A 14,097-nucleotide genomic window follows, 5' to 3' on the forward strand; every position below is an offset into this window, starting at 1 on the left:
ATGCCTAGCCTGTGTACTCCGCTGCTTAGTTGTCTCTGAATTCAGAGTTCCTCCAGCGTTTTGTGTGTGTGCGTCTCTGTATTTCCAGCAACTGCAGAATCTCCGATGTTTTATATCTGCATTTTACATTGGCATTAGATACACGTTGATATTGAGTATATTGTTTATATATGTTTCTATACCCAGGATAAAAAAAAATGAGGTATGGACATTGAACCGGTGCTTGCAGAAATTTTTAATGGCACCTTGATTACCCATAGGGTCATGCGTTAAGCATTTCACCGGAGCTGAAGCGCCGATTGAAATGCGCAGGCGTCAGACTGAGGACGTCCCTGAGTTTCACGCATGCGCGCAGTCTACAGAAGGCTTTGAAAATGTCGGTTGCAGGTCGGAGCGATTCTCCGTGTTTTTATCTTAAACAGCGACTTCGGGACGATTCTTCTGAAATCCGGACACCGTGATCCGCAATCCCGGGACAGTCCTGTCCTCTTCCCTCTCTCTCAGCCCCACGATCCGTACACGGGCGCAGGGGAGCTTCCGGCTACTGAATGAATGGGAACCGAGGGATCACTCAGACAGAGCTGTGCTCCAGCTATCTAAACGCAAGGATTAGGAACTCGGAGAAAGGGAACAAAATCTTTTACATCAGCAGTTAGTACTCTTTTCCATAGATGCTGCGTGGCCTGCTGAGCTCCTCCAGTATTTTGTGTGTATTGCTTCCTCTACCTCCTCTTGCTCTGGACTTTTCTACAGGTGAGAACATGTTTTGTCCCATTCTCTCTGGGTACGTAATGACATCAAACACAACATCAAACCTGGGCAACACGTAGCTTTCACATCACAAATGTGCCAGACTCCAGTGAGACAGAGAACGACCCTTCCGTTCATATTCATTGGCATTGCCATCACTGAGTTCACCACTGTCAGTCATTGGGGGAGGGTTCAGGGGGAATATTTATGGAGAATACAGAAACTAGTGATGCCTGTTTGCATTTTGGTGATGCAAAAGTTGCTGGAGAATTTGCAAGTGGGAAGAAGTGGAGTGATATTTGGAAATCTGAATTTTTAAAGCATAATTTAGCAAGCAAACCACATATGGACACTGTACAAAAGCTTTGGTGAGAAAATCCTCCATTTCCTGTTACAGGCCTGCTACATAGGTTGTGTGAGAGTGCAGATGAACTCGATCAAACCCAGAGGAGATCAAAGTTCCTATTGACAGTGATTTGCTAGCTGTGAAAATGAATACCTCTCTATATAAAATTCACTGTGCACATCTTGTCACTGGGTAAAAAATGCACAGTACAAGATTTATCTGCACACTGGTTATTACAAATTAGAGGGGAGCTTACTACAAATTAGAGGGGTATTGGAGGGAAGGAGGGGAGACCTCCAGTGTCCCTGATACCCTCACCTACAAGATGTGCAGCTTGTAACCCTGCACTTCAATGAGCTGCAACTTGAAATGGGTGAATTCCAGATTATCCAGCAGTTGGAGGGGGTGATAGATATGACATGAAGAGAGGTGAGTTACTCCCAAGGTGCCGGACACAGGAAACTGGGTGAGAAACAGGAAGGGGAATGAGGTTAAATAGGCATCGCAGAGTACTCTAGTGGCCATCCCCCACAACAACAGGTGGACCACTTTAGAAGCTGTTGGCGGGAATTAACTGGCAGAGGAAAGTCAAAGGGCTGATAGGGGATTTGTCAGTTAGAGGAACAGAACAAGAGGGGACGAATATCCTAGTGGTAAGGCTTGCTAGTGGTAGTGAGCAGGGGAGGGGGTTAAATAAAATGTGGTTAAAATAAGTTGTAGGGGGAATGGGAGCCAGAGTGACAGAACAGATAATGGAGAGGGTGAATTGAATTGACTTTATTAGATACATACTTCATAAACATGAGAAGTAGAAATATTTACCTTACATCTCCATCTAAATGTGCAATGTGTAATTTATAGTAATTTATAATAGATAGTTTGTACATAGGACAGTCAATATAACATTGAAATGCAATTGTATCAGCATGAATTAATCAGTCTGATGGCCTGGTGGAAGATGATGTCCCGGGGCCTGTTGCTCCTTTTGCTGTGGTACCGTTTCCTGGATGGTAGCATCAGGAACAGTTTGTGGTTGTGGTGAATTGGGCCTGTTTGTCCATGATATTCGTTGGGCCCTTTTTACACACCTGTCTGTGTAAATGTACTGAATCGTGGAAAGTAGATTGTGCAATGTATAATTTACTTGTTTATATTTAGAGACATTTTTTGGTGTATAAAATGATGAGGGGTATTGAGCGTGTGAGTGGCCAGAGGAATGTTTTTCCCCAGGGTTGAAATGGTTAATGCTGCTTTTCCACACACCCATAGACCCTTTGTCCATCTCCTGAGTAAATAGAGATGGAAAAATATTTAAGGTCTTCCCCCATCTGCTTTGGTTCGACACGTGGATTGCCATTCCGGTCTTCCAGAGGACCAACTTTGTGCCTTGCAATCCTTTTGCTCTTAATCTATCACCATAATCCCTGAGGATAATCCTTCACCTTTTCTGTGACAGCAACCTCATGCCTTCGTTTAGACATCCTGATTTATTTCTTATGTGTTCTCTTGCATTTCTTATACTCCATAAGAAACTGACTGCCTATCCCTGTTATGCAATTCCATTTTGTGCTTTACCAGGGTCTCAATATCTCTTGCAATCCGAGTTTCCCTGCAGTTTCTATCTTTACCTTTTATTCTGACATACCCACTTACTACTTTCAAAATTTCGCTTTGAAGGCCTCCCATTTACAAAACACACCTTTGCCAAAAGGCAGCCTGTCCCAATCCACAGTTGCCAGATCCTAGTGTTGATTCCAGGTGTTGATCCATGCCCTGAACTCATCCACCTTTCCTACGCTGCTCCTTGTATTGAAATATACAGGGCTCAGCATATTCACTGCACCACGCTCAACTTTTTCATTCCTGACTTTGCCTGAGGCCTGAACAACATCTGTCTCCAAAAACTCTCCACTATCTGTTCTGTTATTCAGGCTCCCATTCCCCCTGCAACTTTAGTTTAACCCTCCTTACCCCCACCTCCCACCATGCAGATCTATCACCCCTTTGGCTTTCCTCTGCCAGATCAATAAAAAGGAGGTGCATACCAGGTACAGGCAGATAGGAACAAATGGGGTACTTATGAAATACAGGAAATTCAAGTGAACACTCATGAAAGAAATAAAAGAAGGCATGATGTTGCCCCAGCAGACAAGGTGAAGGAGAATCCTCAGGGATTCTGCAGATATGTTAAGAGCAAAAAGTTTGCAAGGGAAAAAATTAATTCTCTGGAAGATCAGAATGGTAATCCATATGAAGGGATAACATAGACTTGGGGAGATTTTTTTTTGCATCCGTATTTACTCAGGAGATGAACACCGAGTCTAGAGAAGTGAGGCAAAGCCGCATCAACTTCATGGACCCTGTACAGATTACAGAGGTGGAGGGGTTTGAGGCAAATTAGTGTGGATCAATCCCCAGGGCCTGACAAGTTGTTCACTAGGACCCTGCAGAAGACAAGTGCAGAAATTATCGGGGCCTTAGCACAGGTATTTAAATCATCCTTAGTGACAGGTGAGGTACTGGAGGATTGGAGGACCGACAATGTTGTTCTGCTGTTCAAGAAAGGCTGTAAAAATAAACTAGGAAATAATACGTTGGTGAGCTTGACATCAGAACTGGGAAAGTTATTGGAATGTGTGCAGGAACCAGGTATATACTCTAAGTATTTGGATAGGTGTGGACTGGTAAAGGATAGACAGCATGGCTCTAGCCAATCTTATAGAGTATCTCAAGGAAGTTATCAGGAAAGTGGATGAAGGCAAGGCAGTGGATGTTGTCTACATGGACGTTAGCAAGGCACTTGACAAAGTCTCATATGGGAGGTTGGTCAAGAAGGTTCAGTCTCTCAGCATTCAAGATGAGACAGTAAATTGGATGAGACACTGTCTTTGGGAGAAGCCAGAGTGTGGTAGCAGATGGTTGCCTCTCTGACTGGAGACCTCTGACCAGTGGTTACCACAGTGATCAGTGCTGGATCTGTTGTTGTTTATCATCTATATCAGTAATCTGGATGATAGTGTGGTTAACTGGATCAGCAAATTTGTGGGTGACAACAAGACTGGGGGTTTAGCGGACTGCGAGAAGACTATCATGGATTGCAGTGTCATCTGGACCAGGTGGGAAAATGGTTTGAGAAATGGAAAACGGAATTTAATGCAGACCAGTGTGAGTTTTTGCACTTTGGTCTGACCTACCAAGGGAGGTCTTTCACAGTGACTGGTCGGACACGGAGGAGTGTTGTAGAAGAAAGGGACCTGGGAATACAAGTCCTTAATTCACTGAAAGTGGTATCACAGGTAGATAGGGATGGAAAGAATGATTTCAGTCCATTGCCCTTCATGAATCAAAGTACTGATAACAATAGATGGATGGTATGTTGACTTCTAGAAGACATTGGTGAGGCCTAATTTGAAGTATTGTGTGCAGTTTTGGTCACCCACCTACAGGAAAGATGTAAAAGAAGTTCAGAGATTTCAGAGAAATTTCACAAGGATGTTGCCATGTCTGGAGGACTTGGGTTAAAGAAAATATTGAACAAATCCGGACTTTATTCCTTGGAATGCAGATGATTGAGGGGAGATTTGATTGTGATAGAGAGGCACAGATAGTGTTAATGCAAGCTGGCTTTTTCCATGAAGATTGGGTGGGACAACAACCAGAGACCATGGGTTCAGGGTGAAAGGTGAAATGTTAAGGGGAACATGAGGGGAAACTTCTTCACACAGACGGTCATCCGGCTGTGGAATGAGCAGCCAGCACAAGTGGTGCATGCGAGCTCCATTTCAATATTTAAGAGGTTTGTGTAGGTACCTGGATGGTAGAGGTGTGGGAGTGGGCTGTTTAAATAGTTCAGCACAAACTAGATGGCCCAAAGTGTCTGTTTCTGTGTTCAATTTTTTTATGATTGTGACAAGAACCTGAAATAATACAAAAATTCACTCTAACCCATTCTGACAGCTGTGTGACCCAACCAGTCATTTCAGCAGGAATTTTTTATATGGCGTTAAAACTGTGCCACTTTAAGTTAATAATACATAAAAGAAGATCCCAGCTGCACGTCAAGAAAAACTATTTGTGTGAGAGTGTTTCAGTTACTGAGGGGCCAGGAACCCATGCAGCTCAGTGGGAACAGGGAATTATACCAATGGGGAGAGTCAAACTGAGCCAAGGCACAGATTGGAGACGGCAGAAATGTCCCATTCTTATAGAGACAGGAACAGCATCAGGGAATTGATGGTCATTCCAGATACCAGCACTCTGCCCAGTCAGGAGATGATTTCTCTGTCCAACTTGGGTAGAACCTCACTGTAACAGTGTGATACCAGATCAAACCTTGGCAACTCAAGTAATCTCATCAGAAATGTTGTCCTACACCCATTGATGGAGTTTGTAAATCTTTTTACAGGTTAAAAATGAGAAGGAATTCGTCTCCAGGAAGCTCAAACACGGCACAACAGTTTTGTTGTCTCTGTCTAGATATTTAATAAGTGGAGCAAGGGATTCAATTGACCATCCTTCCTACTCACACTGTGGGGAGGGATTCACTTGGTCATCTGACCAACTCACAAGCCCGTCACTTTACACAGGAGAAAGGCCTTTCACCTGCACAGACAGTGGGAATGGATTCACTCGGTTATCACAATTGAAGGTACATCAGCAAGTTCACACTGGGCAAGGCCATTCACCTGTTCTGTGTGTGAGAAGGGGTTCAGTCGGTCATCCCACCTGTGGCACACTAGTCAGTTCACACTGGGCAGAGGCTGGTCATCTGCTGAATTTCTGGGAAAGGATTCACTCAGTCATCTGACCCAATGGCTCACCAGCGAGTTCACACTGGGGAGAAGCCATTCACCTGCTCAGACTGTGGGAAAGGATTTACACAGTCATCTACCCTACTGGTACACCAGCGAGTTCACACTGGGGAGAAGCCATTTACCTGCTCAGACTGTGGGAAGAGATTCACTAATTTATCCAACCTACAGAGACATCAGCGAGTTCACACTGGGGAGAAGCCGTTCACCTACTCAGAATGTGGGAAGAGATACGCTGACTCTTCCACCCTACAGAGTCATCAGCGAGTTCACAGTGGAGAGAGGCCATTCACTTGCTCAGAATGTGGGAAGAGATTCACTAATTTATCCATCCTGCAGAGACACCAGCGAGTTCACACTGGGGAGAAGCCGTTCACCTGCTCAGAATGTGGGAAGAGATTCAATCAGTTATCCCACCTACAGAGTCATCAGCGAGTTCACATTGGAGAGAGGCCGTTCACCTGCTCAGTCTGTAGGAAGAGATTCACTCATTTATCCAGCCTACAGAGACATCAGCGAGTTCACAGTGGAGAGAGGCCGTTCACCTGCTCAGTCTGTGGGAAGAGGTTCACTAATTTATCCAGCCTACAGAGACATCAGCGAGTTCACAGTGGAGAGAGGCCATTCACCTGCTCAGTCTGTGGGAAGAGATTCACTAATTTATCCAGCCTACAGAGACATCAGCGAGTTCACAGTGGAGAGAGGCCGTTCACCTGCTCAGAATGTGGGAAGGGATTCACTCAGTCATCCCACCTACGGAGTCACCAGCAAGTTCACACCGGGGAGAAGCCGTTCACCTGCTCAGTCTGTGGGAAGGGATTCACTCAGTTAGCTAACCTACAGAATCACCTGCGAGTTCACACTGGGGAGAGGCCATTCACTTGCTCAGTCTGTGGGAAGGAATTCACTCATTTGTCCAACCTGCAGAGACATCAGCGAGTTCACACTGGGGAGAGGCCGTTCACCTGCTCAGTCTGTAGGAAGAGATTCACTCATTTATCCAGCCTACAGAGACATCAGCGAGTTCACAGTGGGGAGAGGCCGTTCACCTGCTCAGTCTGTAGGAAGAGATTCACTCATTTATCCAGCCTACAGAGACATCAGCGAGTTCACAGTGGAGAGAGGCCGTTCACCTGCTCAGAATGTGGGAAGGGATTCACTCAGTCATCCCACCTACGGAGTCACCAGCAAGTTCACACCGGGGAGAAGCCGTTCGCCTGCTCAGTCTGTGGGAAGGGATTCACTCAGTTAGCTAACCTACAGAATCACCTGCGAGTTCACACTGGGGAGAGGCCATTCACTTGCTCAGTCTGTGGGAAGGAATTCACTCATTTATCCAACCTACAGAGACATCAGCGAGTTCACACTGGGGAGAGGCCGTTCACCTGCTCAGTCTGTGGGAAAGGATTCACTCTGTCATCTACCCTACTGGTACATCAGCGAGTTCACACTGGGGAGAGGCCGTTCACCTGCTCAGTCTGTGGGAAGGGGTTCACTCACTCTTACAACCTACAGAGACACCAGCGAGTTCACACTGGGGAGAGGCCATTCACCTGCTCAGAATGTGGGAGGAGATTTGCTGACTCTTCCACCCTGCAGAGTCATCAGCGAGTTCACAGTGGAGAGAGGCTGTTCACCTGCTCAGAATGTGGGAAAGGATTCACTCTGTCATCTACCCTACTGGTACATCAGCGAGTTCACACTGGGGAGAGGCCGTTCACCTGCTCAGTCTGTGGGAAGAGATTCACTCATTTATCCAGCCTACAGAGACATCAGCGAGTTCACACTGGGGAGAAGCCATTCACCTGCTCAGTCTGTGGGGAGAGATTCACTCAGTCATTCACCTTACAGAGACATCAGCGAGTTCACACTAGAGAGAGGCCGTTCACCTGCTGAGAATGTGGGAAAGGATTCACACAGTCATCCCACCTAATGGCACACCTCTCAGCTCACAATGGGGAGTGGCCATTGTTATGCATCCCTAGGTTTTGTTTGCTGTGGACTTTCATTTTAAGAGAGAGGGAGAGATTAAAAAGACAAATCAGTCCAATTTGCAGCTTGTTTACATCGTGTGCAGCTTGTTTAGTTTTAACCAAGGACACAGACACTCAGAGACAGACAGAGACAAAGGAGGAAAAATGGAAGGGTCGAAACCAGGGAACTAGTGGCCAAGGGTCACTGTTTGGAACTTTCCTTTGCCCACAAGGGTGGATTCACCTTACATCGAATGTGTGGTTGTCACCTCATTTGATCCATAGGAGTGGATCTGATTTGGGATATCCTGTGGAGACCACTTATGTGTTACCCCTTGCCTGGCTGTGGTGTGGTAGTTCACTTGAAGATGATACCCCTTATGACAAGTCACTTCGGATGATAATTAGTAAGTGGATTTGGAAGGATGACAGATAAAATCTACGGTGACTGTTGGTCTCGTTTTACCACCATGAAACCTGTGGAATACAACATAATTGCCTTCTCTCAACATTTACCCTGGATTACAAATATCTCTCTCTCATCACCTATTCTGTAGTTGAACTGAACTTTCATACTTTACCATCTCAAAACTCCAAGCCTTGTTTCCCCTGAGCTCAATAGTTTGGGAGATTTATTTCTACAGATTTATACACATAACACTCATGAGGAAATCTGCAGATGCTGGAAATTCAAACAACACACACAAAATGCTGGTGGAACCCAGCAGGCCAGGCAGTATCAATAAGGAGAAGAAATGTCAACGTTTCAAGCTGAGACCCTTCATCAGGACTAACTGAAAGGAAAGATACTAAGAGATTTGAAAGTAGTGGGGGGAGGGTGAAATGCAAAATGATAGGAGAAGTCTGGAGGTGGTGGGATGAAGCTAAGAGCTGGAAAGGTGATTGGCAAAAGTGATACAGAGCTGGAGATGGGAAAGGATAATTGGACAGGAGGCCTCAGGAGAAAGTAAGGTGCGGGGGAAGCACCAGAGAGACATGGAAAACAGGCAAACAATTAAATATGTCAGTGATGGGGTAAGAAGTGGAAGAGGGGCATTAACAGAAGTTAGAGAAGTCAATGTTCATCCCATCAGGTTGGAGGCTACCCAGCCGGTATATAAGGTGTTGTTCCTCCAACCTGAGTTTGGATTAATTTTGACAGTAGAGGAGGCCATGGATAGACATATCAGAATGGGAATGGGATGTGGAAATAAAATGTGTGGCCACTGGGAGTAGTCTGTTGCTGCTGGTTCGTTTCTAAAGCGTTATGGTTTGTAACAAAATGGGGCCTGCGTCTGGGATATGAACAAATTTAAGGATTGATTTAATATCGATTTCATTGGATAAATCCCTTTTGATTTATTTGTGTGTGGAAAATCAGCAGCAATGGATGTTGATAGATATCTGGAAGTGTGAACCTCACAGGCATTAGAGGACACCAGAAGGATTGAGTTATTGAGTATTGCTAAAGTGTTAATACTTGCTAAGGTGAGATTGACAATGAGGAGGGCACAGATGCAGAGGATAATAGCTGAACATTATGTATCTGAGGATGTGTTTAAAGTGGAGGAGTTGGAGGTGTTTCCTGAAAGTAAACCTAGTGAGCTTGAGCTCCAGTGCAAGTTAGAAAAATTAAAGATGGAGGCAGAGGCAATTTCAGGCTGGAGAGACAGAAAAGCAGTAAGAAAATTCTCTTACAAAGTGTAATTAAGGGGAAGGCTTAGCAAGCCTATTCTGCTTTGACAGTAGCTGAAGCAGCTGATTATTTACTTATTTATGCTGACCCAGTCATCGCCACTGGGCTATAAATGTGCAGGAGCAGTGTGTGGTTCAGTGCTTTGCTCAAGGACACACACGTTGCCTCGGCTGAGGCTCGAACTCATAACTTTCAGATCGCTAGTTCAACACCTTAACCACATGGTCACACACCACACATTATGACCTAGTGAAACAGGCTGTGCTCAAAGCTTATGAGTTGGTCCCAGAAGCAGACAGGCAAAAGTTTAGAAATCTGTGAACCAGACATACAGAATTTGCTTATGAGAAATTTGTGTCTTTTGACCACTGGTGCACATCTGAACATGTAAATGATGATTTTAACAGCTTGAAAGAGTTGGTTTTAATTGAAGAATTCAGAAGGTGTGTCCCTGATGACAGAAAGATGTATTTAGATGGAAATGATGCTGCCACTATGCAGGAATCTGCTGGATTAGCAGATCAGTTTGCTTTAACTCATAAAGTTATGTTTACCCTGAATAAGAGTTTCCAAAAGGTACTTGTCAAGATTTGGGTAAACCTAATGAGCTCACCCCAGTGGCCTATACCTGCATTCGGTGAACCCTTTTTCGAAAGTTATAGTGGATTGTGTTGGCCCATTGCCAAAGACCAAAGCTGGCCATCAGTATCTGCTAACTATTCTGTGTACTGCATCCAGATTCCCAGAGGCAATGCCTCTCAGAAATATTAAAGCTAAAACTGTGGCGAGGGCTCTTACCAAGATTTTCACATTATTCGATTTGTCTAAAGAAATCCAGTCTGATCAAGGATGCAATTTTACATCTGGATTATTCCAACAGGTAGTTTCTGAACTGGGAGCAAAACAAATTGCATCATCTGCGTACCATACAGAATCACAAGGGGCTTTAGAAAGATTTCATTCTACCCTCAAAACAATGATTAAGACATACTGTGTTGAAAATGGAAAAGACTGGAATGAAGGAATACATTTGCTTTTGTCCACAGAAAGAGAGTCAGTACAGGAATCACTGGGCTTTACTCCATTTGAAATTGTATTTGGTCGCAGAATGACCTTTGACCTTGTTAAAAGAAACTGTGGATTGATGGGGATGTACATGTTAACTCGTTAGACTATGTTTTGATCTTCAAAAATAAACTACACAAAACCTGTAGTCCAGTGAGACAAAACTTAAAAATTTCTCAAAACAAAATGAAGTGTTGGTTTGATAACAGGGCTCGAGAAAGAAAATACCAGGTGGGAGATAAGGTGCTTGCCTTATGTTGACGAATCCACTTCAGGCGAAATTCAATAGACCGTATGAGATAGTCTCTCAAATTAATGATGTGAATTATGTAATTAAAACACCCGACTGACGTAAACTAACACAGGTGGTACACATAAATATGATAAAACCTTTTTTGAACAAGTAGGTACCATCTGTGTGTGTTGTTGTCAAAACAAATGAAACTGGCAACCCTGAGAATGAAACAATTGACTGGTCTGAGACTTTTATCAAGCCAAACATGTTCCCAGTTAGGTTAATGAACTCGGTTGTTCCAGAAAACATTGCTAATAGGTTGTCTCATCTGCAGCCAAAGCAACAACAACAGCTGAAGGAATTATTTTTGAAGTTTAAAGATTTATTTCCCTTTGTTCCCAAGCAAACCACGGTCGTAGTACATGATGTAGATGTTGGTCAAGCTAAACTGATTAAACAACACCCAAATTGCATGAACGTAGAAAAGTGTAAATTGGCTGACCAGGGAATTGAGTATATGCTGGAGAATGGTATTATTAGGCCTTCAAAATGAGATTGGAGTCACCCTGCATTATTGTGCCCAAACCTGATGGTAGTGTTAGATTTTGCACTGATTATAGAAAGGTAAATGCAGTAACAAAAACAGATGCCTATCCTATCCCTAGAGTGGATGATTGCATCGATAAGGCTGGAAAAGCTAATTTCTTACAACGATTGATCTGTTGAAAGGGTATTGGGGTGTGTTCCATTGATGGACAGAGGTAGAGAAATTTCTGCATTTGTGACACCATCTGAGTTGTATGAATACAATGTTTTGCCTTTTGGAAGGAAAAATGCTCCAGGAGCATCCCAGAGAATGATTGATTTTGTAATTCGAGGGTGAGAACACACAGATACCTATATTGATGACTTAGCTACAGGGAGTGGCACTTGGGAAGAGCATATCTCTGCAGTAGAAAAGCTATTTGACAGGCTTTCCCAGGCCAGCCTTACAGTTTACTTGGCTAAGAGTGAATATGGCCATGCCAGTATGACCTGTCTTGGCTATGTTGTAGGTCAAAGCAAGTTGGCTCCTGTTCTGGCAAAACTCCCAGCAATTTCTCAAGTTCCTATTCTGACTGCTAAGAAGGCTCTTAGAAGGTTTCTGGGAATGGATGGATATTATCGTAAGAACTTTGCTGCTATCACTCTTCCTCTGACCAATCTCCTGAAGAAGCGTGAAAAGTTTGTTTGGACCGAGCCCTGTCAGGATGCATTTGATCGATTGTTATCAGTATTTGAGATTAGGCCAATCAATGTAGTGCTGTCAGCAAATTTAATTAGCAGATTGGAGCTGTGGGTGGCAACACAAGTCATGGGTGCACAGAGAGGAAAAGACAGGGCCAAAGTGACAACCCTGTGGGGTATGTGTGCTGAGGGTCAGAGAGACAGAGGAGATGGAGCCCACTCTTACTTCCTGCTGGCGATCTGACAGGAAGTCCAGGATCCAGCTACACAAGGCAGGGTGACGGCCAAGGTCTCTGAGCTCCATGTCGATTCTTCGCGCCTTTGTCTGACTACTGCTCTGCCCATGACTGCAAGGAACTTCAGAGAACTTTGGAGAGCAGAGAACATCAGAGAAACAAGTCTCCACTCCATGGACTCTTCCTACACTTCCCCTCCCTTGGAAAAGCAGGCCATGGACTCAAATAACCTCATAACCTGGACATTCTTGCTGCAAACCCACTCCCCCATCGGGGAAGAGATACAAAAGCCTTAAAGTGCGTAACACCAAGCTGAAGTATGCCTTCCTGTCTACAGCTATAGGCCAAATGAGTGATAAAATGGACTCGACCTCACAATGTAACTCGACGTGACCCTGCACCATATGTCTACCTGCACTGCACTTTCTCTGCAGCCACAATGCTTTCTTACAGTGATTATTTTGTTGTATATCAGCTCAATGTACTGTTGTAATGTATCCATCTGCGTGGATGGTACATCAGGCAAGATTTTCACTGTAGCTCAGTACATGATGATAATAAACAAATTTCCCATTTTAATTGTGTGGAAATATTAGACAGACTGAGCTTCTGCTCTGGAAGCTCAGAAGGAAAGTGAACTGTTGTCATTTCTGTGGAAAGCAAATATATGGAAAATGCTTCAATCTCACATTGCGATCAGCGGTAACTGGGATCAGGTGACCGGTGGTGGGTCTCCCATATCAATATCAGAATCAGGTTTAATAGCACCGGCATGTGTCATGAAATTCGTTGTCCCTGCGGCAGCAGTAGAACCTGATTCAGAACAATAGATTTTAACAATTGTGATTTAAAATATGAATATACATATATATATAGTACAAAAATGGAAAAAAATGTAATAAGCTATTTTAATTGTGTGGAGCAATTTGACTGACTAGGTGTTGCTTTGGAAATTCTGAAGTGAAGTTGAACTAAACTTTACACATTTATGAGAAGCTCAGAGAAATAGAAAAGGCTAAATTCGCACATAAACGGGTCAGACACCCAGAAACATCGGCTGCACTTCAGCACCACAAAACAGTGGAATGAAACATGCAGAAACTATTGCAGAGATAAAAGCACTGTCCACCCACAACGAGAGGACGTGACAGATCCGGATCTCACTGACTTGTCTGAACGGGTGAAAGGTGAAGCTACATGTACACGTAGAGCAGTGACCCGCAGATGCTGCAGATCTGCAGAAAAACATGAACGGGGAATGGGATCAGGTGACGGGTGGAGGGTCTCCCTCCTGAACCGCTGACTCTGCTCCTCTCCCCTCACATGCTGCCCGACCCATCCACCGCATTCCCCATATTTATCCCAGATACATGTTTATTTTTCCACTCCATATCTTCCCCGATCCCTTTCCCTCCACCTCCAGGTCACAGAGTCACGGGCTCAATTCCCATCCAGGTCCAAAACATATTTCAGACCCAAACAGGAAATGTTCACGTTTCATTGAAATCAATTCTGTGTTTATAAACACTAATTTCTATTCACATTCCTCCGGAGCCTTGCTGGACAGGAACACTGAAACATCAAGTGAGAAGCAGCAGGAAGAGGCCATTCAGCCCCTCTAACCATCAGCAAGGTAGTGGCTGCTCTACCATCTCAGCCACATGTGTCTGGCCAATCCTCGTTTCCTCCACCCCTTCGGTCTCCACTCATCTGCCGGCCTCTGTTTTACATGGGGACGATAACTGACTCTTCACTGCC

General features: G+C 44.4%; 1 protein-coding gene across 1 annotated transcript; it reads left to right on the forward strand.

Annotated features, from left to right (window-relative positions):
- Nucleotides 1-355: 355 nt before the first annotated feature.
- On the forward strand, nucleotides 356-13,707 carry LOC132389632 (gastrula zinc finger protein XlCGF26.1-like). The gene is made up of 2 exons (XM_059962147.1): nucleotides 356-753; nucleotides 5,502-13,707. The coding sequence occupies exon 2, from the start codon at nucleotides 5,908-5,910 to the stop codon at nucleotides 7,801-7,803; it is 1,896 nt and encodes a 631-aa protein (XP_059818130.1). The 5' UTR covers nucleotides 356-753; nucleotides 5,502-5,907; the 3' UTR covers nucleotides 7,804-13,707.
- The last annotated feature ends 390 nt before the right edge of the window (nucleotides 13,708-14,097 follow it).

The sequence above is a fragment of the Hypanus sabinus genome, unplaced genomic scaffold, assembly GCF_030144855.1.
Source record: "Hypanus sabinus isolate sHypSab1 unplaced genomic scaffold, sHypSab1.hap1 scaffold_62, whole genome shotgun sequence".
NCBI classification, from domain to species: domain Eukaryota; kingdom Metazoa; phylum Chordata; class Chondrichthyes; order Myliobatiformes; family Dasyatidae; genus Hypanus; species Hypanus sabinus.